The 27,844-nt window shown below is 46.7% G+C and overlaps 1 protein-coding gene across 1 annotated transcript; it reads right to left on the reverse strand.

Moving 5' to 3' along the window:
* Nucleotides 1-17,413: 17,413 nt before the first annotated feature.
* Nucleotides 17,414-19,312, reverse strand: LOC136463980 (protein DETOXIFICATION 49-like). Its single transcript, XM_066462938.1, has one exon. It carries the CDS (start codon nt 19,252-19,254, stop codon nt 17,548-17,550), a length of 1,707 nt encoding a protein of 568 aa, XP_066319035.1. The 5' UTR covers nt 19,255-19,312; the 3' UTR covers nt 17,414-17,547.
* Nucleotides 19,313-27,844: the final 8,532 nt, after the last annotated feature.

Consider the following 27,844-nt stretch of genomic DNA (forward strand, 5'->3'; position numbering starts at 1 on the left):
ATACTGACAGCAGTCTGGTCTGTACATCTCGAGAGTTGCCGATCTAGATCCGATTCTTGTATCGTAAGACATCGACATGTAATGAATAGTGGGGAACAGCCACCGGGTCTAAGGATATCTTAGCTATTAAGTCCTAAACAAATGGATCCCCTCATAATTGGTGGTCACCATAGTAAGCCAAGAAGGAATTAGATGTTGGAACCGGTGGTGACCACCGAGTTCATGATCTTGGAGCTGGCTTACAGCCAGCCTGGCTCGTTACCATGAGCCTACGCTCCCATAGGTTCTAGGTCCACTGGAGCTACAACATATAAGGCCTTTGGGCCTTACTCAACCCAAAAGACTAGCCTAATAGGTGAGGGTTCTCCTGCCTTATATGTTGTGCTCCCCCATCATCGCTACATGATGTGGGGCTAAACCCCAACAATCTCCCCCTTAGTCACACATCAGGGTGCCCCCACCATATGTGACGCTCAAGATTTTTTATCGAGTTTAGCTTTTTTTTACCATGGGCTCTAATACCAATTGTTGGAACCGGTGGTGACCACAGAGTTCACGATCTTGGAGCTGGCTTGCAGCCGGCCTGGCCCTGATACCAATTGTTGGAACTGGTGGTGACCACCGAGTTCATGATCTTGGAGCTGGCTTACAGCTGGCTCGGCTCGTTACCACGAGCCTACGCTCCCACAGGTTCTAGGTCCACCGGAGCTACAACATATAAGGCTTTTGGGCCTTACTCAACCCAAAAGACTAGCTTGATAGGTGAGGGTTCTCCCGCGCTTATATGTTGTGCTCCCCCACCATCGCTACATGATGTGGGACTAAACCCCAACATTAGAGTGGTGATAGCAGCACAACTGTCAAACGACTGAGGGCAATAGGATAATGCATCTGCCGTGCGGTTATCAACACCTCTACGGTAAACAATCCAGTATTAGAGCCCCAGCAACTTGATGAACACCTTATGCTGCCACTGAGTATGTAGTCATTGCTCAGACAGTTGAGTTAAGCTACACTGATCAGTTAGGATGACAAACTCCTAAAACTGAAGATAAGTACGCCAAGCTTAGGCTGCCACAAGTATCGCCATATATTCCTTTTCATATGTGAAGAGCCCACGAGACTTGGGACCTAAAGCCTTGCTCAAATAAGCAATGGGGACAGCATCAATGCCCAAGTTCGATGCATCCATTTCTATGCAGAAGGGTTTCTAAAAATTGGGTAGAGCAAGGACAGGTGCCTGACATAGCGAATTTTTCAGTGTTTGAAAAGTAGCCTCATGTTCTGGAGTCCAAATGAAAATGGAGTGCTTCTTGAGAAGAGCAATCAAAGGCTTAGCTATGCTACCAAAATGCCTAACAAACTTGCGGTAATAACCTGCTAGTCCTAGGAATCCATGAAGCTCTTTAGTAGAAGTAGGAACTAGTCACTGTTGTATTGCAGTAATCTTAGATGGATCTATACCCACGCTAGCTTCACTGATAGTATGGCCCAGATAGGAAATTTGCCTATGCAAAGGAGCATTTTGACAGTTTAAGTTTCCATTGGTCCTTAGCCAACAATTCCAACACTAACCGAATATGTTGCAAGTGAGCTTCAAACGTCGGGCGATATATCAAAATATCATCAAAAAATACCAGCACAAACTGACAGAGGTAAGGAGCTAGAGTTGAGTTCATGGCTTCCTAGAATGTACCTAGAGCGCTGGTGAGGCCAAATGACATAACACAGAACTCAAAGTGCCAAAATGAGTTTGGAACGCAGTCTTGAATTCCTCTCCTGTGGGGGATATAACCCCAGGTACCCACGACAATGGACATGGGCTGCATCACTAGGGAAGGTCTAGCCCATAAGATCAATGCTTACGGTGCCCAGTTCTAGTTAGCGTGCACCATAAAGCAATCAGAAGACATCTTGGCGATAATGGAAGATCTTTTTGGATATGATAGATATCGTATTCCTTGTAAATACTTACTACATAATTGAATAGATCTAGGCCTAAACCGACATGTAACCCTACCCCCAGACTATATAAGGCAGGTAGGGACCCCCTTGAATTCATCTCATATTCAATGCAATCAACCAAAGACACATGACATAGGGTATTATGTCGATCAAACGGTCTGAACCTATCTAAACCGCTGTCTCTATGCCTTGTGTCACCATCCGGTTCCTATTATGCACACCTCCACCGATCATCTACTATTGTGGGAATACCCCTTGGTAGACTACCAACTAGATTTTGTCGACAGTGGCGCTCTAGGTAGGGGGTGTGCGTGTTGATTCCATGGCCAACCAGATGGTCACTTTCTGGAGCTCCATGGCCTTTCATGAGCTAGGCTAGATCTTCACGGTCGGATCCATGACTTGGATCATTGGCCCTGGTAGCAACGGGGAGATCATGGAAGCAGTGCAAGATCACCCTATGCCAATCACACTAACACTTACAATGACATCTCTGATCCCGATGCCCTACCACTGGGTTTGGAGATCCATCAGCAATGATGATCTGATCGCATACATCAACCGGGTCACAAACCGCTTAGCAGAATGGCAGCTCCTCATGGGTTCGGTCTTAGATCAATCCAGTGCGAGCGATGAATTTCTCATAATCCAAGATCACCAAGCCGCTACAACCGAGCGACCTGCTCAGCCACTTCGTTCAAGGCGGCCAGATTCTGATCTAGTGATCATGGTAACTCCGGAAGGGTGTACCATTCAACTCTGACCACTCCCTGCCCCAACGGAGAGCATGTCAAAGCCCTATTCTTTTGGGCTGGTGGCTGTGGGCCTGATCTATCAGGACACCGTGCACCATCTTTTCATTGACCACACCGAGCGTAGCAGCGTCGACAACCTCTATCAGATTGACTTCCTTAAGGCTGACCAGCTAAAAGCTCTAGTTTGGTTTTGGTGAATTGATGAAACCCTAAGTGCTAACCTAGTTTATCAAGTGATCATGAGATAGGTAGCATATTCCAAGTGGTGAAGCAAATGAAGATCATGACATGATGATGGTGATGCCATGGTGATGATCAAGTGCTTGGACTTGAAAAGAAGAAAGAGAAAAACAAAAGGCTCAAGGCAAAGGTATAAATGGTAGGAGACATTTTGTTTTGGTGATCGAGACACTTAGTGAGTGTGATCACATTTAGGTTCGATAGCCATACTATTAAGAGGGGTGAAACGCATATCAAAATGCGGTTATCAAAGTGCCACTAGATGCTCTAACTCATTGCATATGCATTTAGGATCTAGTGGAGTGCTAACACCCTTGAAAAATGTTTGTGAAAATATGCTAACACATGTGCACATGGTGATACACTTGGTGGTTGGCACATTTGAGCAAGGGTTAGGAACTTCACCGGTGGAGTGTCCGCCCATAGAGTGCGGATAGTCCGACGGTGCCACCGGCACCTTAGACAGAAAAGATCAGCGTTGGTCTCTGATCGAACGCTGGGTCACTCAGTGACTGGACACTAATAGGGTGCATCTGGTCCTGCTGATGTGGTAGTGGACAGAGGAGTCACCGAGTGACCGGACGCTGGGTGTGTCCGGTCGAGCATGACCAGACATGTCTGGTCATGAAAAGTCATCTTTGGATGCTTACTGGAAATGACCGGACACTGGGGTTCAATGTCCGATCACTTTGAGTTGCTACGTCTAGTCATCACTTGATTGTTGAGATTGGGCGATCAACATTTAAAGAGAGGGGACATGTGGCATGCATCGTGTGACCAGACGCTGAGGTCTAGTGTCCGGTCGATATGATCGGAGCATCTGGTCACCCCGTGTTGTGCCCAGTGAAGGGGTATAATGGCTCTATTTCGTGGGGGCTTCTATTTAAGCCCCATGGCCAGCTCAAGCTCACTCTCTTGGCCATTTACATTAACATAGCAACCTTGTGAGCTTAGCCAAAGCCCTCCCACTCATCTCCATCATAGATTCAACATTTTTGTGAGATTGGGAGAGAATCCAAGTGCATTGCTTGAGTGTTTGCATCTAGAGGCATTTGGTGTTCGTGTTTCACTGCGGGATTCGCTTGTTACTCTTGGTGGTTGCCGCCACCTAGACGACATGGAGCAGCGAGGATTGTCAAGCGGAGGGTGGTGATTGTCTCCGGCTCCAATTGTGGTGATTGTGAGGGGTTCTTAACCTTTCCTCGGTGGAGAGCCAAAAGGTACTCTAGTGGATTGCTCGTGGCTTGTGTGATCTTCATCTTGTGTTGGTTGTACGGCACCCTATTGAGGGTTTGACATGTGATGCCAATTAGCACATGAACCTCCAAGTGAGTGAATCGCCCCAATGAGGACTAGCTTGCCGGCAAGCAAGTGAACCTCGGTAAAAAATCATTGTGTCATCATTTGATTTCGAGGTGATTGGTTTTCATTGTTATTTATTCTTGTGATTGATTGGCTCCTTCCTCGACATGGCGGTATAACCTTCTTGCTGACTCTCTTTACATTGCTGTAAACTTGTTGTCAAGCTCTTTAGTGTAGCTAGTTGTGAGAGCTTGTTAGTTTGGTTAGTGTAGCTCTTTAGTTAGCATTTGAGAACACACTAACTTAGTGTAGTGACATAGTTATTCTATGGATAGAAACTACATAAACTAGAATTGTGGTAGGTGGCTTGCATTTTTAGTAGGCTAGCGCAACACTCGCTTTGCCTCATAATTATCTAACTGGTTTGTTAAGTGTTGTTGTAGAAAATTTTTAATAGGCTATTCACCCCCTCTAGCCATTAGGACCTTTCACCAGCCTACGCCAATGGTAAACATGGTGCAAATCCAAACTGACCTTCCGGATGACACGCTCCAAACAATCCTGGAGGAAAGCCCTGAGCCATACTCCGAAGGCTCTACCAGCACCTGCCCACCTTTCCCTCTAGGCTTTAGGAGAGAGCTCTTCATGGTTAGCCACGATAGCATCGCTATCAATGGAGAAACCAATGTCCAGCGCCGTTAGCGTGAAACCAAGAACGCTGATTGCCAGCGACATCGCAACGAAGAAGCAAAAAATGCCATCCAATCTGCTGGAGGTGTCCCATCGCCTCTCACTCGTAATCTTCAACAAGAGTTCTACATGGTGGACAACCAGCAAGTAGAGAAGATGCCAAGCACCAATCTGGCTATGGCTACCCATGAGTTGGCTAGACTCCCACCAACACCGGAGGTACTCAAGATTCAAGCACTGCTTAAAGCAACTCAGGTCCAAGTCATCGACATCCGAAACCTAGCTCCGTCTTATTTGATAGCAACTGCATGCAGTCGTAACCCCCATAGTTTTCACTGTGATGGTGGGAGTCATTACCATAGCGGCCAGATCGTCCAAGGAGGGTCCAGGGGCAATGTCGTCATCAATCCTAGATCACAAGTACTGCAAAATCAGCATGGCCGACTAGCTCGTAACGCCAACCAGGAGGTTAATCAACCCATGCATAGTGACGCCCATGACCGCTTCAATGCCAATCTCGATGTCCGTAATCGCATCGAGAATAGTCAAGCCTAGCGACATCAGGTAGAAATCCAATGCCGATAGGAGTACGGCGACCCACATAGTGACCCCGTCGGCCTCCGACCACTCCCAGCTATCGAGCCGATGGGACCCTACCCCTTCATAGCAAGGCTGCGAGCTATACAGTGGCCCACAGACTTCAAGATCTTTAGGGTCGATCCCTACGATGGCAAGGCTAATCCCAAGCAGTGGATGCAGCTCTATGAGATTGTCATATGTACGGCCAGGGAAACAGCTACGTAATGGCAAATTATTTACCTATCATGCTCTCCCAGATGGCCAACAATTGGCTTATGGACCTAAGGGAGGATTCCATCGAATCTTGGGATGATCTCAAGAAAGTCTTTGTCAAAAATTACATAGCAATGTGCCAGCAGCCTGGCACAAAATATGATCTGGAGAAACTCCATTAGTCCTCTGGGGATCCTCTGCGAAGCTACATCAGGCACTTCTCTAAAACAAGGAACACCATCCCAACATCGGAGATAGCGAGGCCATCTCCGCTTTCACCAGAGGACTCCATCACCATCAGGAGCTGCATTCCAAACTTTACCACAAGAGGCCCTAGACCATCGATGAACTCCTCAAGGTTGCAAACTCATACACAGATTCCGAAGAAGCTGATCGATAGTTCAAGGATGATATTGCTCATGCTTCCCACTTACATCACCACCCATGTCATGATGATGATCGCCGTGAAGAATGACGTTATGAAGATCACAACAGGCATTACGATGATCACGATAGGCGTTACGACGATCACGAACACCAACATAATGATCGGCTAGAGGGATCCAGGACTGCACAACCATGTCGTCGCTGACCAAAAAACTTCATCAACAACATAGAGCAGCCACGCACTAAGAGAAATTTTAATGCTACCTACAAAAAGCTCCTTGATGGTTCGTGCCCAATTCACAAGAATAGCAAGCACACCATGCGACAATGCTATGGCATGGCTAAAGCTTTCCATGATGAACAACAGAAACGATAGATGCGTAAGGACGACGAGTCTGATGATGTCAAGGAGGAGTGTCCTAAGGATGCATGACTTGCTTTCCAAGATGCCAACAAGATAGTCGTTGGAGGATGCGCCGCTTCCAAGAGCAAACACCAGTAGAAGCTCACCGCTCGATAGGTCATGTCGATCACCAAGTATGACACGATCACTGATCCCAAATATCTAGACTGGTCGGAGCATCCTATCACATTCAGTAGGGCCCGCCAGTGGACAAATATCCCATACCCTACGCGTTTCCCACTCGTGAGGGATCCAACCATTCGTGAGGTGTGGTTCAAGAAGGTCCTTATCGATGGTGGGAGTGCCCTCAATATCCTCTTTGCTGGAGCCCTAACTGAGTTAGGCCTCACAAAGGATGATCTCGTCCATGTTGATTCTCTATTTTGGGGTATTGTACCTAGCAGAGTGTCCCAACCTTTGGGGCAGATCACCTTGCCAGTCCAGTTTGGCAGCATCGATCACTTTCGTACTGAGTACAAGAATTTCTTTGTGGTAGACTTCGACACTGCCTACCACACCATCCTTGGTCGACTAGCTCTCACCAAGTTCATGGATGTGTCCCATTATGTTTATCTAGTGTTGAAGATTCCAACAGAGCAGGGAGTCCTCACCCTGCGCGCCAACATCTCTACCGCCTATGAATGCGAAAGAGAAGGACTCACCATTGCCGAAGCGATGGACCTCTTGGCCAGAATGGAGGCATGCATCGCCAATTCTAAGAAGGTCCATACATATAAAAGCTATGACTCGACCAGTGTCATATAGGCTCTACAATCAAGACGGCATCGACACCCCTAATTCATGGCGCATTGAACATCTTAGGCGTTTCTATCCTTGAGACGTTCTACTAAAGATATGTACCTTTTTATGTATTTCAATAATAATTATATCTATGATGTTTTATCCATTTGTTTTCCATGTTTTTTCTCAAGTTACTTATTTCTCTATACTAAACATCTTTAAGATGACATATGCTATCACCCTTCGATTCGCCGACCAGCCATGTTCTCCTTCACGTTATCCATAAGAAGTCCTATTCTCGATCTAGCACCTAAACGTGGAAGGGCAATAGTGCTTTGCGTCATGTGTAGTCGGCAGTGGCTCCTCGATGATACCTATATTCCTAAGCGTGCATAGGAGCTAAGCTCTTAATGCCATGGGGTGTGGAATAGCTAGGGCAGATAACAAGATAAAGGACTAACAATGTATTGTTAATATTAAATATTAACATTTCGTATATCTTAAACATAATGTTTCATACATAGCTATTCGGCATAACGCAGATAAATTTGTTACATGTCATCATGGTTGAGGATCAGCTTCACCGAACAGATCCAAGTCGTCCACCAGCTTGATTGCCGAATCAGACACCACCTCCAGCATGGTGATTTGCTCGTCCCTTAGATTTTGGGCAAAGCCACCATCGATTCGTTCGAGCTTCACCGAGGGGTAGAATGACCGAACAACCGCTAGTGCATGGCCCATGGCAGAACAAGTGATGCCACAAGCATAATGCTTGAAGTTCTCCAACGCTGACCTACACCTCTCCATGGTGACATCTGACTATGGTCATCTGTCGGGCTCCAACAATTGTGGGTCGATGAGGTCCAGCACGGGCTCTATCCTGTCGGTCATGGCCTTCATTGTCTCTTTACTAGCCTCTAGCTGGAGCATGAAGTCATGAAACAACGCCTGACTATTGGTTTGGATCACTACAGACAAGGAGGGTAATCATCTTAAAAAGCTTCTCATAGCAAGATGAGTATTAACATGAAGAATAACTCACATTGCAGTTCATCGGCGAGTCATTTTTCTGCCATCCGAGCTTCATCCCTTTGTTTCTCCACTAGCATTGTGGCTTCCCGTGCTAGCAGAGCTTCGATCTCTACCTCTGCCTTGGCGTCATGCGCTAAGTGCGTTTCAATTTCTGCCTCCCCCTTGGCAACACGTGCCAAACCCGCTTTGGCATCTGCCTGCCTCAGAGCTTTAACTAGCTCTACACCAATAAAAGATTTTGGTTAGAATGGGCAAACTGAATATATGAAAGCAATACACCGAAGGGCCTAAGGCCTTACTTTTTTCCCGACTTACGCCATCGCCTAGCTGATTCTTCAGCTCCCAATTCTCTGCTTCAAGTTGCATCTTTTCTGCTCGTAGCTTATCCTAGTCGGTGTGTGCTCTAGCCAACATCTTCTCTAGAGTCTTCACAGACTCACGTAAGCTCTGGTTTTCGGTAACCGATGGAGCCGCCTGTTCTAGCTAGCGTCTGTGGCTCTCAGAAATCTTTATTACCTCCTACGGTGACCAACAGTTAACAGGCATAATTTGTAATCTTAATTGGTTGCATAGACTGACTTACTTCAATTTGGCCAGACACCGACGATAGTCTAGCCCTGAGCTTCTTCACCTGCTTGCTCACCTCCTCGTCCTCCACCACCTCCATCATATCTCCATGGCATACGAAGGTCCGCAAAAGCTGAGGAGGAGGATCCTGGGTATTTGGTGCTTCACGCTCAATTTCTTCAATCACCTCAGGGGACTCCCTTGCATGCCTCAATGCTCGGCTAGCTCATGGTCGGATGGAGGGGATAAGTTCCATCCCTGGCATCTGAGCCTAGGGACTGGCCCTTGGCTCTAGGTGACTGCTCGGCTCGACAGCAATATCTTCATTCATTCGCTCCGGGTGCTCAGGGACTTCATCTTGTGGACCAGCCTGGTCTATAGGTGCCTCTCATGTTTCTTCTGGCTATCTCACCTCAACACCCTAAGCAGTGGCTGTCGAGGCACTTGGCTTGGCCAGCCATCGAGCAGCATTGATGTTGACTGAGTGAAGCTCCTCGGTCGATGTTTCCCTGCAACCTGATGTCTTATCATCGATACTTCCACATTGGTTTTGCTTGGACTAAGTCTAGAGCAGAAACACTTACTCATTGGACCACCTGTGTGTAGATCTGAATGGCCAAGGCTTTTTGGAGCTCCCCTGCCCTCCAGTTGCCTGTACAAATTTTGAGAACACCGGAGGCGACCGGTTCACCTTTGGTGCTTCTGTCCTCGCCACGGTGGCCCTCTTGGCCAAAGCCTCTTGTCTAGGTTTGAGGACTTTGTCCCGAGCAGATCTCTAGAAGGGGGTGCCTTGGGCTAGCCGGTCGGAGGCTCTGGCAGTCGGTGCCGGAGCGGCCATCCGCGCAGCTTGCCACTACAACATCTTGTCTATGTCTTCATCATCGTCCGACCAGTCCGTGATGACTTGTCGACTGGCTAGAGGCTCTCTCATCGAGATTCCACCCTTGGTTGTTGGCAGATTGTTCATTTTCTTCTTCTTCGCCAACTCTTCTAGGGTTGGCTCTTTCCCACGTGGTGGCTACCAATGCCTAGGAGGTTTCTCCACCATGTCCTCGGATGAGGACGACGAACTACTCTTCGATGGTGGAATGCCAGGAGCTTGGGTCGGATGGGCATCGACTCCCTTAGGCCAGGTGCCATCCGGCATGTCGGTTGAATCCAATGGTAGATGAAGTTTATGGCTACACCAACTCCGTTAAGATTGTTTCGCATCCGACCTAGAATCTACAGAAGCTCAGCGACCTAGGTCATCTCCTCACCGTTTGGTCTTGCCGACTAGTTTGCGCTTGGCACTACTAAGTGGTCTATGCCAGTAGATAGCTACAGATAAACACCACCAACCACTTTGGGGGACCTAGATCCAGAAAAGGGTTTGAGGCGGAACAAATAGCAAAAAAGATTGAAGTGCAGAGCGATTCCGATGAACGCTTCGCACAGATTAATGAAGAGGGAGATATAAAGGATACTGTTGGGATGGAGATGGCACAGGCTAATGCCATAGTAACCAAGAAGTTTCCACAGGAAAGGATGCGCATGAATCCCAAATACATGAACAAAATAAGCCACGAATACAATGAGTTCGCTTGTATCGGGGATCGGGAATGGTTCACCTACAGCGGGGCACCATCCGATGGTTGCTTGATTGTGTAGGACACCTTTGAACACCGTTCCTTCTAGGATCTTCTGGGTGGTCGTAGAACTAACCCATTCCTAGTCGCTGTGGGCCTCACTGGTACTCTCCGCCACCTCCCTCCCTAGCTTCTTCGAGCTCAAGTGGCTGCGTTTCTTCCCGCCCTTCGCCATGGATTGGATTTTATTCGATTTGGCTGTGATTTCGATTGCGGAGATGCTGTGGTTGCGGCTATAACAGTGTGCGATAAGGCAAAGCACCGAGTACTCTGCAGTTGCGAGGAAGGAGGTGTGCTAATGTGGAATGAGGAGAGTGCGCCGCTGTGGACGAATTGAAACAGTTTGACCCTGACCCTTTATCTTCAGGGTTTTTGGGAAACCGCACTAACCCCGCCGCATTGTTCGCCCCCCTCCGCAATATTTGCATCACCTCCTTCGCACCCCTCCAACTTCTCCGTCAATCGTTATTGGGCCGGTATAATGGGTCTATGGGCATACTAAACGGTTGAGCCCGCTTCGTCGGTTTACTTCTCCAAATCTCTCCATGTTCTCCAACATTCGCCACGGGTCTCCAATTTTTGCCACGATCTCCAATTTTCGCTACGATCTTCAATTTTTGCCACGGGTCTTCAATTCTTGCCACGATCTCCAATTTTCGCCACGATCTCCAATTTTGGCTACGATCTCCAATTTTTGCCATGATCTCCAACATTCACCATGGGTCTCCAATTTTCACCACGATCTCCAACATTCGACATGGGTCTCCAATTTTTGCCATGGGTCTCTAATTTTCGTCACGATCTCCAATTTTCGCTACGATCTCCAATTTTCACCACGATCTCCAACATTCGCCATAGGTCTCTATTTTCGCCACGATCTCCAATTTTTGCCTTGATCTCCAACATTCGCCACGGGTCTCCAATTTTTGCCACGGGTCTCCAATTTTCGCTGCGATCTCCAATTTTCGCTACGATCTCCAATTTTCGCCACGATCTCCAACATTTGCCACGGGTCTCCAATTTTCGCCATGGGTCTCCAATTTTCACCACGATCTCCAATTTTTGCCATGGTACTCCAATTTGGCCACGGTATAGTGCTAAGCACTCTCCATGTTCTCCAAATTTCTCCATGTTCTCCAAATCTCTCCATGTTCTCCAATTTCGCCATGGTATAGTGCTAAGCACTCTCTAAAATTCACCATGGTTAATTGCTAGGCACTCTCTCCATTTTTAAGTGCTCAGCACTCTCCAAATTTTACTCCTATGTCCAGTACTAAGCACGGAGATTTAGTCCTTTATATAATTATGAATAAACTCCTAATAAACATAAACTTCTCTATAGGATATAAAATTCATCGATGCATTACTCCTGATAAACTCCGTTCTGTTTTCTTCATCACCGAGTTCTCATATTTTATTTTTAAATCATGTACCACCTGTTCTACATATTTATATTGTAGGATCATCATCTGGGTGGTCGCGCCATCTAGCCTTCAGATTTCTCTATCGATCAATAGGTCGGACCACTAGGTTCATGATTTCATCGCCGACCAATTGGTCGGACAGTTTGACATTTACTTCTACTCGATGCTCACTTCATCGCCAACCAGTTGGTTGGGCTGCTCGGTACTTGATTCTTCGCCAACCAACTACCAACTGGTTGGATTGTCTGTCATTTCATCGTCAGTTACGCTGGGGGCTCACCAGCTAAGCTGGGGACTATGTCTGCCGATTCACTTGTTGGCTTACTACATTTTGTCGACGTTGCATGTTATGTGTGATATCAAGGTTTTCCATGCTATCCAGATTAGGGTGCTGATCTTGGGTGGCACATCAGGGGCTTTGATAAGTATATCTATCACAACAATCCAGTGCAAAGCACTATCCGTTTTCTCCATATTTTACTGCTCGATATTATCAAGTTTTACTCCAGATGTCTAGTGCTGAGTGCGGGGACTTCATCCTTTACACTTAATTCTTTGATCCTGCTACAAGATGTTTTCCATCTTACAGCAGGCTCGGGGACTAAGTGTGTACACTTCACCTTACGGTGAATGTACTATTTTTCTTCTTACTGGTTTTTCAGCTAAGCTGGGGACTAGTTGTGTGCTCGGCTAAGCTAGGAATTAGTTGTTTTGACTAAGTGATTGTTGATATTCTTTGATCCTGACACCAGGGACATTCTTCACTTACTGTCAGGCTCGGGGACTACAATGTATACATTGAACCTAGCAGTGCTTGTATCAAATTTAATGGTTGGCTAAGTTCTCGTTTTTCTTTTTTAGTCGATGATATTCTTTGATCCTAACACCAGGGACATTCTTCACCTACTATCAGGCTCGGGGACTACAATGTATATATTGCACCTTGCGGCGCATATATTAGTACTAATATCCTCTTTGCATAAGTCATGGATGATGATCATCTGACTTTGCCAATGAAGCCTAAGTGTGTACACTTCGCCTAAGGTGGAGTTTTTTAAAAATTTTAAACTTGAGCTCCTTACATCCTTCTGACAAGCCTTACTTGGCAAAGTCCGAGATCAGGTCACCTAATAAATTAGTTGGCTTCAATTTCCACCGGTTGGATTACCAGTTAAACTAATCGGCATTTTGTTTTGCTAATTGGATTACCAGATAAACTGGTTAGATTGCTAGATTTTTGGCTGACTCTAAGTTAAACTGCTTAGACTTGCTCAAGACGGCGTTGCTCAGTGGATACAAGGCGCTCGGGGACTAGCTGTGGGGGGTATAATCCCAGGTACCCACGGCAATGGACATGGGCCACACCGCTAGGGGAGGTCCAGCCCATAAGATCAAGGCCTATGATGCCTAGTTCTAGTCGGCGTGCACCGCAAGGCAATTAGAAGACATCTTGGCGATAAAGGAAGATCTTTTCAGATATGATAGATATCGTATTCCTTATAAATATTTACTATATAACCGAATAGATCTTGGCCTAAACTGATTTGTAACCTTACACCAGACTATATAAGGCGGGTAGGGACACACCTTGAATTCATCTCATATTCAATGCAATCAACCAAAGACACATGACATAGGGTATTACGTCGATCAGATGGCCTGAACCTGTCTAAACCGTTGTCTCTGCGCCTTGTGTCACCATCTGATTCCTGTTACGCGCACCTCCACTGATCATCTACTACCATGGGTATACCACTCGGTAGATTGTCGACTAGATTTCGTTGACATCTCTTAACTGCATCTAGATCTGATGAAAGCCAGCACACAGGTTCAAGCTCGTAAACTAAGATGCCCCGGCTAATTCATCAAGCAATTCATCAATGATGGGTATAGGAAACTTGCCCTTGATTGTTATAGCATTGAGGTGATGATAATCGACTCAGAAACGCCATGTGTTATCCTTTTTCTTAACCAAGATGATTGGCGAAGAGAATGGACTAGTACACTTTTGAATTAAACCTTGCTGAAGCATTTCCTGAACCTGTTTCTCAATTTCACTCTTTAGGATAGGAGCATAACGATAAGGCCTGATCAACACTAGGGAAGCACCTTCAATCAAAGGAATAGAGTGATCACAAGCACATGAGGGAGGCAACTCCGTTGGTGGTTGGAAAAGGTGATCGAATTCCTAGAGCAATTGAACCAACTCTGGTAGCAGATCAGGCAATTCCTCAATATCATTCTTAGGTTGGACTTCAGACAACTGTAGAATAGTGCCCATAGGAAGATCAGCGTCCACACCACTGAGAATCATAGACCGGCCTTCATAAGGAATGGATAACCAATGTTGCTGCTAATGGATTTGCATTGGACTGAAGGAGTGTAGCCAATCAAGCCCCAGTATCATATCATGTGAAGGCAGTGGAAGAATCTTGAGGTCAGTAACAAAGGTACACCCCTGCACAAACCACTAAGCTTGAGGAATGTAAGAAGAATAGGAAAGCACTACCCCATTTGCAACCTGAACCTCAAATGGTGATAATAGAGGAGTGACTCCTTGAAGCAAGGAACTGAGCCTGGCACTGAGGAAAGTGTGTGAACTCCCACTATCCACCAATATAGATATAGGATGACCCTGTAGGGACCCCAGCAAGCACATAGTCTTCGGGCTTGGACCCCCAGTTACAGCTGCAGTTGACAAATGAAGCATCAACTAATGTTCAGGCGCTGACTTGATAGACTAAGCATCAGCATTGTCATCGAAAGACCGAAACAAATCATAAAGCTCCTGCACCACATTAATATGAATCATAGGAGCACACTTGTGGCCACGGAACCACTTTGCACCACACTTGAAACATAAGTCTTGAGCACAACGATTCTCACACAGAGCTTGATACTTGTCTTCTACAGTAGTCATCTTTAGAGGCTCGATAGGATGGTTCTCCACACCAACAGCTGGCTTGAGTGGTGGTGGCGGTAGAGGAAGAGCCCTAGCCGGTGGAAACTTGAGCGGTTGTTGTCCATCCAGATGGTGAAATGGCCTCCGGGAGGCAGTGACCTCCTCCTACAAATGTGCAAGGACACAAGCAATATCCAAAGAAGTAGGACGGTGTAACAGAACAACAGCTTTTATGTCATTGCGTAAACCCTCTATGAAACACTGGACATAATAGATCGGGTTAGGATGTTTAGCATAAGCTTTGAGCTGATCAATTAGAGTAGTGAACTTGGTGATGTACTCAGAAACAGTGTTGGTTTGCCTGATCTGAAAGAGTTTATGAACTAAGATATCATGTTCATCATGCCTAAAATGCTCCAACAAGAGGGTACGAAAGGAAGGCTAGGTCATTGATGGGAGTTCATCTTCGACGGACTGCTTCCAACAGCCAGCATCCAATGAAGGAAGGAAGTGCATAGTGGCAACCTTAAGCCATATTGGAGACTCGACAAAATAGAGATCAAAGTAGTCCTCACAGTTTTTGAGCCACAATTTGGGGTTCTCGCCATCAAACGAAGGAAAATCCAGTTTTAGAAGCTTGCCCATATGACCCCCACTACTACTACCATGCGAACCCAACACCCATTGACGATTAGGTGCAGGTGGCGGACACAATTGATGAAAAATAGGAGGAACAGAGGAAGAGGGGTGGTGAGGCAGCGTACCCTTGTCGCTCGGGTCCGTTGTTCGACGTGGTGCCCATTGGGTGTAACGATTGGTTGCCCAACCGGAGTGTGGACGACTGCCTTGTTGTCAATAGGAGAGCCGTTGTGGCCGTCGAGGTTGTGCATCCTTGGGGAAGGCGATGCAGGGGCGAACACCCCGAGGCCAAGGTTGAGCGTCTTCGGGGAAGGCGGCGCAGGAGCGAATAGCCCGGGGCCCAAGACGAACGCGTCCACGACGACGCAATCCCAGCGCTTCGAGAGGCGACCGACTTCCTCCTTACGCTTGGTCAGCTTGCCGACCTCCAACCGCAAATCATCCACGACCCCATCAACACTGGGCTGCCATTTGTCGAACACATGAATGGCGTCCTCCAGCGCGAGAAGGCGGGTGGCGGACGCATCCGCGTTCGCCGCGATCTAGCCCTTCAGGTCGTTGAAACGGCGATCCTGGGCAACGAAGCGCTTGTCGATCTCCTCCAGCAATAGCTTCATCTCCGGATTCATGGCTCCTCGTCGATGCTGAAGCCAGGTGAAGTGCTCGTGATCAGCGAGTTCGTAGGAATCCAGATCAGGGAGCACACACCATAAATCGATCCAATCCGAGAAGGGAATTACGGAATCTCGACGCTAGGTGCAGCTCACAGACTAGGCGAAGGGTTAGACCAACCGGATCAGTTGGATGGATCGACCGATGGGATGATGGCGCTCGCCGTCGATCAGAGATTCCAAGGATCGGTGTCTCCAATTCCACTAGTTAACAACGGAACCAGATTAGATAGAATTAGGGAAGGGAAATTGGAAGGAGTAGGGAAAGGAAAGCAAGAGAAGCATGGGAATTGGGTTCAGATGAGTTCTTAGTAGATAGCAGAATTTTGTTTGTTATAATATCGATACCCCTCTCACACGCAACTCTGCCTTAAGTAGTTACAGAGGCTCTGCCTCGCTAGCGCACATGCGCTCAACCACGCACCCAGGCCCTGGAGTCAAAACGGGCGTTCGGCTTCCTTGCTTTGCTTCCACGCCTGGGGCCACCGTCAGATGCACCAGCTTTGTCTTCGGTTGCTGTTGTCGGGCGAGCAGCAGTGCTAACATCCTGGAGCAACGTTGCCTCTGCCTCCACGCGCTCGCTAGGGCCTAACTGCCAATGAAGTAGGAGAGGATGGAGGAGAAGCCCCTAGAGTGGTGGGTGTTGGAGGAGGAGAAGGTGAAGATAGAGCTGAGATGAAGAGGAGGCGAGGTCGGTAGTTGAAAAAGGATAAGTTGGGCTTCATTTTATGGGGACCAGAGGTTATTTATGGGGCGAGGCTAAAGGACTGCTCTCGGGTTGCCACTTAGTCGGATCGGGTCGTGCCGCCCAACGGACCTAAGCAAGGCACATGGCATGGCTCATCATGCACCAACACGAGAACAAGCAGGTCGTGACATGTTTGGTTCGAACCAAAATCCTAGACCACGTACCAGCTCGCGGGGCTCATGCTTTCTGGATATATAATATAAGGCTTGATTTGGAGTTAAGGGGGCAAACACAAAGATGAAACCCCCCTATGAAGAACTAAGTGGCTAATTAAAATGATATTTTTACGAATTGGCTGCCCTTATAAAAGTCTAAAATCCCAATGGGGTTTGAGTTTCCAAACTAGCCTTAGCCATCGTTCGGTTCCCAGGGAATGATGTCTTGGAACCATTTCTACCTGGAATACTTTGTGTAATTTATATAGCAAATACTTACCAGGAATAATTCCCTACTAGGAACGAGTCTAACCGAACGAGCCCATATGTGAATAAGAAGTATAGGTTTCTCATATTTCTTGTCAATATTCAGAAAGAAATCATTTACAAATAACCAATTCGAAATAAAATAGTCACTCTGTCAGCCTCTGGTTCCTCTCGCTCCCGCCAAAAATTATATGACAAAAAATGGCTCGAATTGTCGAACGGCACGCAGTTGAATGTTAGCGCTGATCCTTTGGCCTCTCGATCACAACGCCAATCGCCAAGCCCAGCTCCTCGTCTTCGCCGGCTGCTGCGACTTCAATGACACGACTGCCCTTGCCGCTGCCCTCTTTGGTCTCCCCTTCCGTGCCTGCTCCGGTGAGCTGCTGCGCGCGCTTGGCCTCGGCGGCCCAATCTGTCCGCCCGATCACCAGCAGCATGCGCACCACGCAGGTCGCCTGCGCCGCGAGGAGGCCCAGCCACAGGCCCTGGAAGTCGTAGTGGTACCAGAAGGCGAGGACAAGCGCCACGGGTGTGCCCACCAGGTAGAAGGACCGGAGGTTGATGCTGGCGGCGTCCTTGGGCCGCGCGCTGCCCCGCAGCACGCCGCAGCCGGTGGTCTGCGGGCAGTTACCGAGCTCGCAAGCGCCCAGGATGGGCAGCACGGACGCGGTGAGCGCGACGATCGCCGGGTCGGCCGTGAACATGGTCGCCCACGCACCGCGCACGAGGTACGCGAACGCGGACGCCACGCCACCGAACGCGAACCCGAGCATGAGGCCGACCGTGGCCGCGCGGCCCGCGTGGTCGGGCCGGTTCGCGCCGAGCTCGTTGCTGACGCGCGTCGAGACGCCCAAGCCGAGCGAGGACGGGAAGATGTAGATGAGTGACGTGGTCTGGATGAGGATGCCCATGCTGGCCACCGTTGTCTGCGGGTTCGCGAGCAGGCCGCACAGGAGGATCATGATCTCGTACCACCACCACTCGAGGCAGACGCTGACGCAGCTCGGTAGGGCGAGGCTGACGAGCTCGCCCCAGCCACGGAAGCTCTCGGCCGAGAGCGCGAAGCCGCCGGTGCGCTCGTGGACGCCCTTGAAGAGGATGTAAGCGAAGAGGAAGAGGAGGAGGTTCAGGTTGGCGAGTACGGAGGCCAATGCCACCCCGCTGATGCCGAGGCCGAGGACGGAGACGAGCACGTAGTTGATGGGGAGGTGGAGCGCAATGGCGAGCGCGGCGCACAGGGTGAGCGGCAGGTTGATGGACTGCGTCCGCAGGTAGATGCGGACGGGGTGGAGGAACGCCTGGAGGAGTAGGTCCGGTAGGGAGGCAATGATGTATGTCTCGGCGACCGCGGCGATGCCGGCGTCCTGGCCGCAGAGCAGGAGCAGAGGCCGGATGTGCACCCACAGACCGCCGATGGGCACGGCGGCCGCGAGCAGCATCAGCACGGCGCGCTGCGTGGTGATGCCGAGGAGTTCGTAATGGCCCGCGCCGAAGGCCTGCCCGCAGATGGGCTCCATGCCCATGGCGAGCCCGGACAGCACGGAGTATCCCGTGATGTTGGCGAAGCCGATGGCGAGGGAGCCGCCGGCGAGCGCCAGCCCGCCGAGGCGACCGAGGAAGAGCATCGAGATCATGGAGCGGAGGTACAGGAGCAGGCCCGTGAGGATCATCGGCAGCGCGAGGCCCAGGATGGACCGCGCCTCCGCGCCCGCTGCGCCGGCTGACATCGACGGCATCATGGGGAATGTGACGGACAGCGAGACGGACCAGGCTTCCTTCACCGCCCTCGCGAACCGGCCTGGCGGCTTGCTCGTGAGCACCGGCGGCTGGTCCTCCACCGGTAGCCGGACCTCGGCTTTGGAGAGCAGAGAGGCGGTGAGGGCCTCCTCGCCGGCACCGGCGGCATCCCGGAACGCCACCGTGGCGCCGGCGCAAGACGACATGCCCAAAACAGAGGAACGCTCCGCTCTACGTGCGTCTCGGAGGGAGAGAGGGACTGGACGTCCCGGGAGCCGAGGACTGCCGCTGCACGAGTCCCGAAACGTGCAGGCTAGCGCGCTGTCTCCGGCGCGGAGGCGACGGTAGTGACAAAGAGAAGCGAATAATTTATGCGTGGTTGGCGAGAGGGAGTGCCGTGGTGCTGCATGCGGGATAGGTGAGCGAGGGTTTATATAGGCAGGAGAAGGAAGGCTGGGCTCCGGCACCGGCGGGGTGCCCACGCACCGGCTTTTTTGGCTGCTACGCGACGACCTCGAAAATTCAGGTTCAGGCGTGTTCAGCGTTCAACAACAGCAGGCTCGGCTCGTCTTTCTCTTTCTTTTCACCAGGCCACTGCTTTTCACTCCCAACAACCCCCCACGATGAGTTTTTTTTTTAAAAAAAAATCACCCACGAGGCAATTGCTCAACCTATTGAATGATTTTTTTTAAAAAAAAAAAAGCAAAATCCTCCATGAGGGTTTATATATTGCTCACAAATCATGCTCGTCAGCTTCCCTGTGGCTCGGGGTAGAGGGTGTGGAGTCGTTAGTCGTTACTCACTACCCGCTTGGCAGCTGTTGGTGCCTGGTGCGTGCCGAGGTGAGCAGATTTGATTACGGCATGTGTATCATAAATAATATATACATATCGGCGCAAGGAGTAAATTTAAGCCTTTCATCCTCTTTTATAAGCACATTATGCAAATGGCAATATGACATATAGCATAAATAAGAATGCTCTTTGTGCTTGGTTCACATGGGTGGCAATTTTTTTGACCCGCCTGGTCGATCCGTCAGATGTGATGTGGGTGGCTAGGTTCGAGCACCGGGATATCTTATATATTATCTTGCTACTCACTCAGTTTCCAAAATATAAAACGTTTTCCTTTTTCAGATATATTATTTTTACTATATATCTAAACATAGTGTAAATACATAGCAAAGTCTATGTATTTAGAAAAGTCAAAACTTCTTACAATTTAGAATATGGGAGTATATAATATTGTTAAATTGAGCTACAACATTTATCGTATAATTGAAAAAATAATGAAAAAAACTACGACGTTGAATTTTATGACGAGATCGGAAGAAAAGTATAAATAAAGAGTCAATGTGAAAGTATGTAAAAATAGTTGATCTCCAAGTGAATTGAGAATAAAAAACTAAATAAATAGTATCTACAGAACTATTGTTACTAAATAGCTAAATTCAAATTTAAAATTAAAAAAATTGTTTCAATTTCCACATGTTTTAAAAATAAATAATAAAAGGTCAGTGTAATAATACAATAAGTAAAGTTAAAAAATTAATTTATTACCCTCATAAGGGTTAAAAACTACCACCGTGATCTTATAGATCCAAAATGTAATAGTCCAGATCTATAAGCCTATAGCAAAGGTATATAGGGAAAAAATAACCCAACATAATAGAATAAATATGGAAATTATTATTTTTTGGTTAAAATTCGATCAATATTACAAATATAGTTTGCTATGGTAACAAAAATTAATTAAGAAAAAGAAAAAAAAAATCCAATGACAAAGAATAGAGATCACTTGCATGCACAAGAGACGATATACAAACTAGACACCATATAAAATTATCGAAGCACTCACAATCCTCATACCTCTCCTCCTGGTGCTCTATGTCTTGCCATCTTAGCGTATCCTCTCTCTCCAAAACTCAAAACTCGCCGAATAGCTCTTTTCCTATGTTGTTGGCTAGAAAGTTTTTTCATCGACATATACCTGGTTGCAAGAGAAACAAACCAAACACAATGTGTCAATTTCAAATGGCTTCATAATGATGACATAGGGGACAAGAAATAGGTTCGACATTATGAGGAACTCATGACAAATATATTAACTTTTGATACCTTGCATATAATAATTAGTCCATCGATTCTCCGATTGCATGCATGACAAGCTCCCAAGCATTGCAATGGATATTGTTCAGCTTTTCCTTCATGAGAAGCAAGTCACAGGAGAAAACAAATGTGGTTACAACAATGTGGTAGAGTTGCATTGGATGGGTAGTAGACTTGAGATCAACAAGTCACTAGCGCAACTCAGTAAGGGATGGTTTCATAGTATTTTTGAGAAGGCTTGAAGCACTTATGGATATTGCCACGATGACAAAACCGACCAACACTGCTTGAGGCAACAATGGCTTTAGCATGCATGGGTTAAATCCGGGTTTGTTTTAGAGCAAAAAGAACTAACTACAAATCCACAAGAGAATTTACAAGATGCTCCATAACTAAAGTTACAAGTGGATCATGGAAATGAACAATTTGTGGTACACTTGCACAATGGTTTTATCAAACAATGGAGCTCACCAAGAGAAAACTAAAAGGTAACCTTTGATTTGGGCTCGATAGAAATTGTGTAACCCCGGGATATATAGGGATGGGAAAAAAGGAAGACGCGTGAGGGATATGCAAAGGAATTTCTCCAGAATAGCATCGATAAACAAGCAAAATGATACAGTATTAGAAGAGAAAATTAGAATCCCTGCACTGGTCTCCACCCGGTCTACCAGATGCGTGAGCATATGCACGCCTCGGCCATGCATCTAGCTAATGGAGTAATGGGTCATTGGAGGAGCAGGTGTGGCCGTATTATAGATGAGCATCAATCGAGAATTTTTTGGGCTACGCGGAGAGTGTTTCGTCCTCTTCTGTCAGAAACGGATTCTCTGCGCGATCCATGCAGGTGTCGTTTGTAGAGTTAATTAACAGACATATACTCATCTAATCACAATTTCACATGTTGATCGAGCTAGATGGCCCATGCTTCTACATAGTATACTACTAGCACAGTAACACCACATAGTAGGGCATCACCACGGCATCTACGCACTTTGCATAAAAATAGCTAACACAATGCTAGCTTACAAACGCCCATGGGGAGTCTACGAGTGGACTTTCTTGGAGCACCTGCGTTGGATTTTTGGCTCAAACAAGACGAATTCGTACGTGACAACAAGGGTATAATGGAGTTCTTGTTGTTTCTTGGCTATGCATTTGTCGGTATCGAATTCCCGGCCAGACTAATGACGTTTAATTTAATATAGATAAGCTAGTTTCAGCTGCTGCGATGCGGACGACTGACGCACAGTGCCGGACTTGCATGCGGCGTTCCTGTGTGCGCTGTGCCATGCACCAAAAGCGCCGCCTCTGCTTGAATGCTTGTGCTGTTGATGGCGCGCGTTTGCCGTCACCATTACCGCGGGCAAAACTCTGATATTCGTTGGTCGCGTATGCTCCAGCGAGGTCGTAAGATGCAAGTTCCTCTTATACCTAGTGCATGTGGTTGATTGTATTAATTGCCTTTTGGTAAGGGCAAGCTCAGAATTTAGAGGGTGGATATTCAGAATTTCTAAAGATAAAAAGACTAATTGTACCTGTGCATTGTAACAGGAGAGATAAAAATCTATCTATACATACTATACCTCATATTAAAGAGCCAAAAAATTCTTCTAATTTTTTTGGGGTATGGCCTCTCTAACTAACTTCGTGAATATTGAAATTGTCTCTATTCATCTATCTATACAATACTCCTGTTTTATATGTCTCTATTCATATGTCTACAACCCTCCCATTTTATATGATATATGCACATCTTGAACACGGGTTATTAAGGTAACATGGATAGCTACGAATATTAATCAAATAGATCCCTTTGATTCTCAGTAACCTAAATAGAAATCCTAATTCAAATAGAAAAGGATAGAATAAGAATTCTATTTCAAATAGAAAAGGATAAAAATAAAAATCAGGCAAATCTTACCCTAATATCAAACATGAAGAGTTTTTGGATTTTGGTCCTTTTTATTTTGTTCTCCTGTTTTCTTATTAGCGTAGAGAAGTTTCTTTGTATTTGATTTTTTTTCTTCGTCCGCTTTACTGTATCCAATTTGTCGTTAACTTCCTATTGTTTTTTTTTCATTCCTTTTTTTCTTTTCTATCATATAATATTAAAAACAAACAATAGATATAATAATATTATGAGCAGTTGAACCGTTCATCTCTTCCTTGAAAAATAGAGATTTACACCACTAATTAAAGTTATTGATGCAATTTTGATTAGACACAAAACTTATCTAATTATAGTCTGACTTAGCCGATGCTTCAACTAATCGAATCGTGAACTACAATCTGGAGGAGTTTGTTGTCCATATTAGTCTAAATATAAATGTGATTTTTTAGAATTATATGGAGTCTCCATATAATTTGTGAGACTAAATATGTAGTCTCCATTAGCGTTAGGGTCTTTAATTTGTAATAAGTCAGATGGGGGCGTTGCCGGCCGTTTACATTTGAAATTATATATTTGTGTCTTTTGACTTCTCTTCATCCCAGTTTATCTGATTCCTCCCCTGAGACCGTTTGGATATACGAACGGGCAGGAAAGCTTGCATTTGGCAGACCGAAAACGTGAGTTCGATTCTTCTACCTCGTATAAATGATTCAGGCATCATACATGACGCAGGTGCTGCTAAATTAGCACGCATGAGCTTATCGTGTGGGCGCTAGCTAGGGTTTCTTTCGCTTCCTTTTTGACACATATACTTTATATGCACTGCATCCATGTCGCTTTCGTTATCTGAACTGGCCGGGCCGGCAACCGGCATGGCGGCATCACTAATTCACTAGTACGGAGTAGTTTGACAGAGCTTGCGGCCGGCCAAGTAAGATTTTGCAGCTAGGTTCGTTTCGGCCGGCTGCAGGCCTGCTCATTTAATTTCCAGATTACATGCATGTGGCAACATGGGAGTCGATGGACGTCCACTCGAAGAAATATCGGAACCCTTTTAGTGTGTTATATATGTGAGCATATGCTATATCAAATTGATTCTACTAACTCCTTAACTACTACTACAACGAGTATGATTCACGTGTGATAGTGACATTTTGTTTTACGTGCCGTCGTCGATACAGATTATTAGAGGAGAGAGAGAGAGAGAGAGAGAGAGAGAGTGGGCACATACGTGTGAATGTGTACGCTTATGCTTAGGGCCAGTTTGGATGTCAAAATTTTTAGCAAAATGCTACTGTAGCGTTTTTGTTGTTATTTGGCAATTAGTGTCCAATCATAATGTAATTAGGCTTAAAAGATTCGTCTCGTGGATTTCGTCTAAACTGTGTAATTAGTTTTATTTTTTATTTATATTTAATGCTTCATGCATGCGTCCAAATATTCGATGTGACGGAAAATCTTGAAATTTTTGGTATTTTAGGGTGCAACTAAATAGGGCCTTATGCACGCATGCACGCGCAATGCAAGAAAATTTTGACGTCCCACCATGCATGCGAATGCGATGCCCCAGAGCTGCAGATTGCACCTGGAAATTATTGATGGCTCACGGCCGGTCAAATAAAAAAACCGTTCAATGCATGTTTTTCCTCCACGTGGTACGAAGTCTTTGCATGTAGAGACAGACGACGATTGCACATGTCGGCAAATGACTTGTAGAACGAAGGGAAAGTGGGAAACGATCGATAGCTTCAACAGATTTGCAAGCACGTACGGTGAGCTAGGGCTACAAACTAGGAACAAGTGCCGCGGTCAGTCACTTGGTCTCACATGCATGCGTACAACTCCACCTGGTTTTACTTATCAAGAGCTGCTATGTATTCTAATATATCAAGGCAGTTTGCTTTGCCGGCCAGCTAGCGTGGCCATGGTAGCAAAAAAAAAAAAAAAAAAAAAAAAAGGCCGTTTGATCTTGTTTTGATGGCTGAGTTTTACTCCACCAGAAGTTTAGTGTGAAGGACCACGCGTCACATAGTAAATGGTTGTCCACGAAAAATATCTCATCGCCTCCCATTGCTCCAGCTCCTGTCCGCGGCATTGCCTCGTCTCCTCCGCTCTCTCCTCCTCACTATCGCTCTACCGTCTTCCTTCCTTTGTGCCGCCCCTCCGCCTCTCACAGCGCCGCCCCTCCCCATCGGCTACACCGGCGGTGCGCCCTCTCCAGCACCTGCTCCGCCCCTCCTGTGGCGGGGAGACGGCACCCCCATGCGCGGCGCACCGGCGCGAGCACACCCAGGCGCCCTCCTACCGATGTTGCGTGCCTGCTCCTGTGCAACAGGAAACCCTAGGTGCCTCTCCGTCTCCTGATCTGTCGCTGCCTCTCCCTTCTCATTCCGGATCGGGTGCCGTACCGGTGCGGGAAGCGCTCGATGCGGCCGGATCGAGCGGCGCACCAGCGCGGGGAGTCGTCAATGCAGCCGTCGGCCGCCGTGACGGCCCCGCCCCGGCCGCATCGGCTGCGCGAGCGCCCTCCGCTGACACGGCCGCACCCAGCGCAGCCCGACCCCGCCTGCGTCGTGACCGGCCCCGTTGACGCGACCGACGCCAGTCCAGCTGCATCCTCTGCTCTATTTTGTCCTCCCTGGCCTTGCTTGGTCCTGCTACGGTAACCTAAAAAAACCATATATCTCCTTTGCCACCTTATGTCTCTGATCCCTTGATTTTGTTTTCTATATGTATGGATATAGTTTGCTTACACATACGATTTGTGTTCTGGAAAAAAAAATGAAAATAACTCCCCTCATAAGTTATGCATGTATTGTTAATATGGAAGGCACATTGTTTGCAGGTTTTGGGACATTGATGCGAACAAACTATGTTATCTGCAACGTATTCAAAAGGCGGTCACTGCATTCTCTAAAAAGCTTCGACATGTGACTATGTGAGTTAGCCCCATAGAAGATAGGAACACCTGTTAAATCGGTTTCTACTAAAAAAAAGTACCGCAACATTGTAGCATCTTAATTTCAGTACTACGGTCTCAGGCCTAGCGATGGTTCGTGAGTTCTCGGCAAATGATAATAGTAGATAGAAAATGCATACATACCTGTAAATGCTGAAAGCATTATAGTTGCTTAAAGTATTCATTTATATATAATTATAATTGCTTACACTAACCATTTATACTTCATACTAGCGTTCTGAAGAAAAACCGTATTCACAGGCAGCAGCTCTCCTCCAGTCCTTGTCCTCCTCAATCCCGGCGCCCGGCGGGTGCCGGTCACGTGGTGCCGCGGTGGCCACCGGCCGTGGGTTGCTGCTTATGTTGTGATACTGCACCACAGAGTTGAGCTACTTTGGTCTCTTCCCTCATGCCATCCAACTGATTTTGATCCTTTGCTTGTTTGCTTGTTTCATTGGGTATATACAACCATACAGGTCGATGTAGTCCACATGATGGAGGACATGGTGGAGCAGAACAAGCTAACCCATGTAACAATGTAGTTATATCTTGGTTGTGCAAATATGCCTCTATGCTGGCACTGGGAAAAAAGGTTCTGGGAGTTTGACTTGGGCAAATATGTCTTAGTTCCTTAGGTTTACTAACATAAGATTGCAGATAACAGAAAACTACAGTTGTGGACCTATCGGTTGTCATTCTCGGGATCGTTCCATTCGAAACACGCATGTTCCCAACAAATTGAGTGCCTGTCTGCGTGAATCTATGAATGATCTAAACTGATTTTTTTATTCAGTTACTTAAAAAACCTAACCGGGTCTACTTCCCCCCCCCCCCCCCCCCCCCACAAAAAAAAAACCTGTTTTGTGGCCTACTAAATTGTCTTATTTCCTCATCAAGGATTTTATTTGCTTCAGTTCAGTCATAGATTCTGATGTAGACTTTATTTAGCCAAAAAATATTAGGTATACTTCTAATTTCTGCATCCCTGTATCCTACCTTTTCCTCATTTGTAGGATTTTGCTTTCTGTAAAAAAAAAAGGTGATGGATACCTTTACATATTCTGCAGGTAGGTGAGAAAAAAGGGAACCAGGAAAAAAAGTATTGGAGGAACTTATCTGCAGTTGCAGAGTATGAAAGAAAGCCTAGCATCTAGGCCACATTCACACGTAAAGGTCAGTTTGGTAACTTTAATGGTGTGCAATTCTACATCTATGCACTATGGTGTGTTGTTCTGCTTCTTAATTCCAATAACTGTAATTTCATTCATTGCAAGCGATAACTGTGATTTATGAGTGTGACGGCCCTGTTCGGCTTGCTGAATCTTGGCTGAAATTGGCTGAAAACACTGTTCTTGCTGAAATATTATGAGAGAAAAACACTGTTCCGGCTGAAAAAAGAAGCCGAACAAGTCGGATATGAGGTAAGCCGAACAGGGCCTTTGAAGTGTTCAGCTAAATTTTCAAACTGTATTGCGATGTTTCCTTCCTGTTGGTTTTCTTCTTGGCAAAGAAGTTAGTACTGGATGGTTTACAGTGTGGTGTCCTCTGCAGTTACTGTTGCAAGAGATAACTGTGATTTATGAAGTTAGTAGTGGATGGTTTACAGTGTGGTGTCCTCTATATTGCCATGTTTCCTTCCTGTTGGTTCTCTTCTCGGCAAAGATGCCAGTATTGGATGGTTTACAGTCTCGCTAAAACTATTACATAAATATTTTCGAGGTTTTTTATCGATGTAGGTCTAAATTTTGGATTACCACTTATCGATACTTACTATGTCGTTTGCTTCTATATAAGTTGCAGCAGCTATGCAGTGCTTAACGATGTATTTTGCTTTC

This window comes from Miscanthus floridulus, chromosome 7, assembly GCF_019320115.1.
Source record: "Miscanthus floridulus cultivar M001 chromosome 7, ASM1932011v1, whole genome shotgun sequence".
NCBI lineage: Eukaryota > Viridiplantae > Streptophyta > Magnoliopsida > Poales > Poaceae > Miscanthus > Miscanthus floridulus.

What these genes read in the sequence shown, in the direction of transcription:
- LOC136463980 (XM_066462938.1), bottom strand. Translation starts at nt 19,254, where the DNA reads ATGTCGTCTTGCGCCGGCGCCACGGTGGCGTTCCGGGATGCCGCCGGT.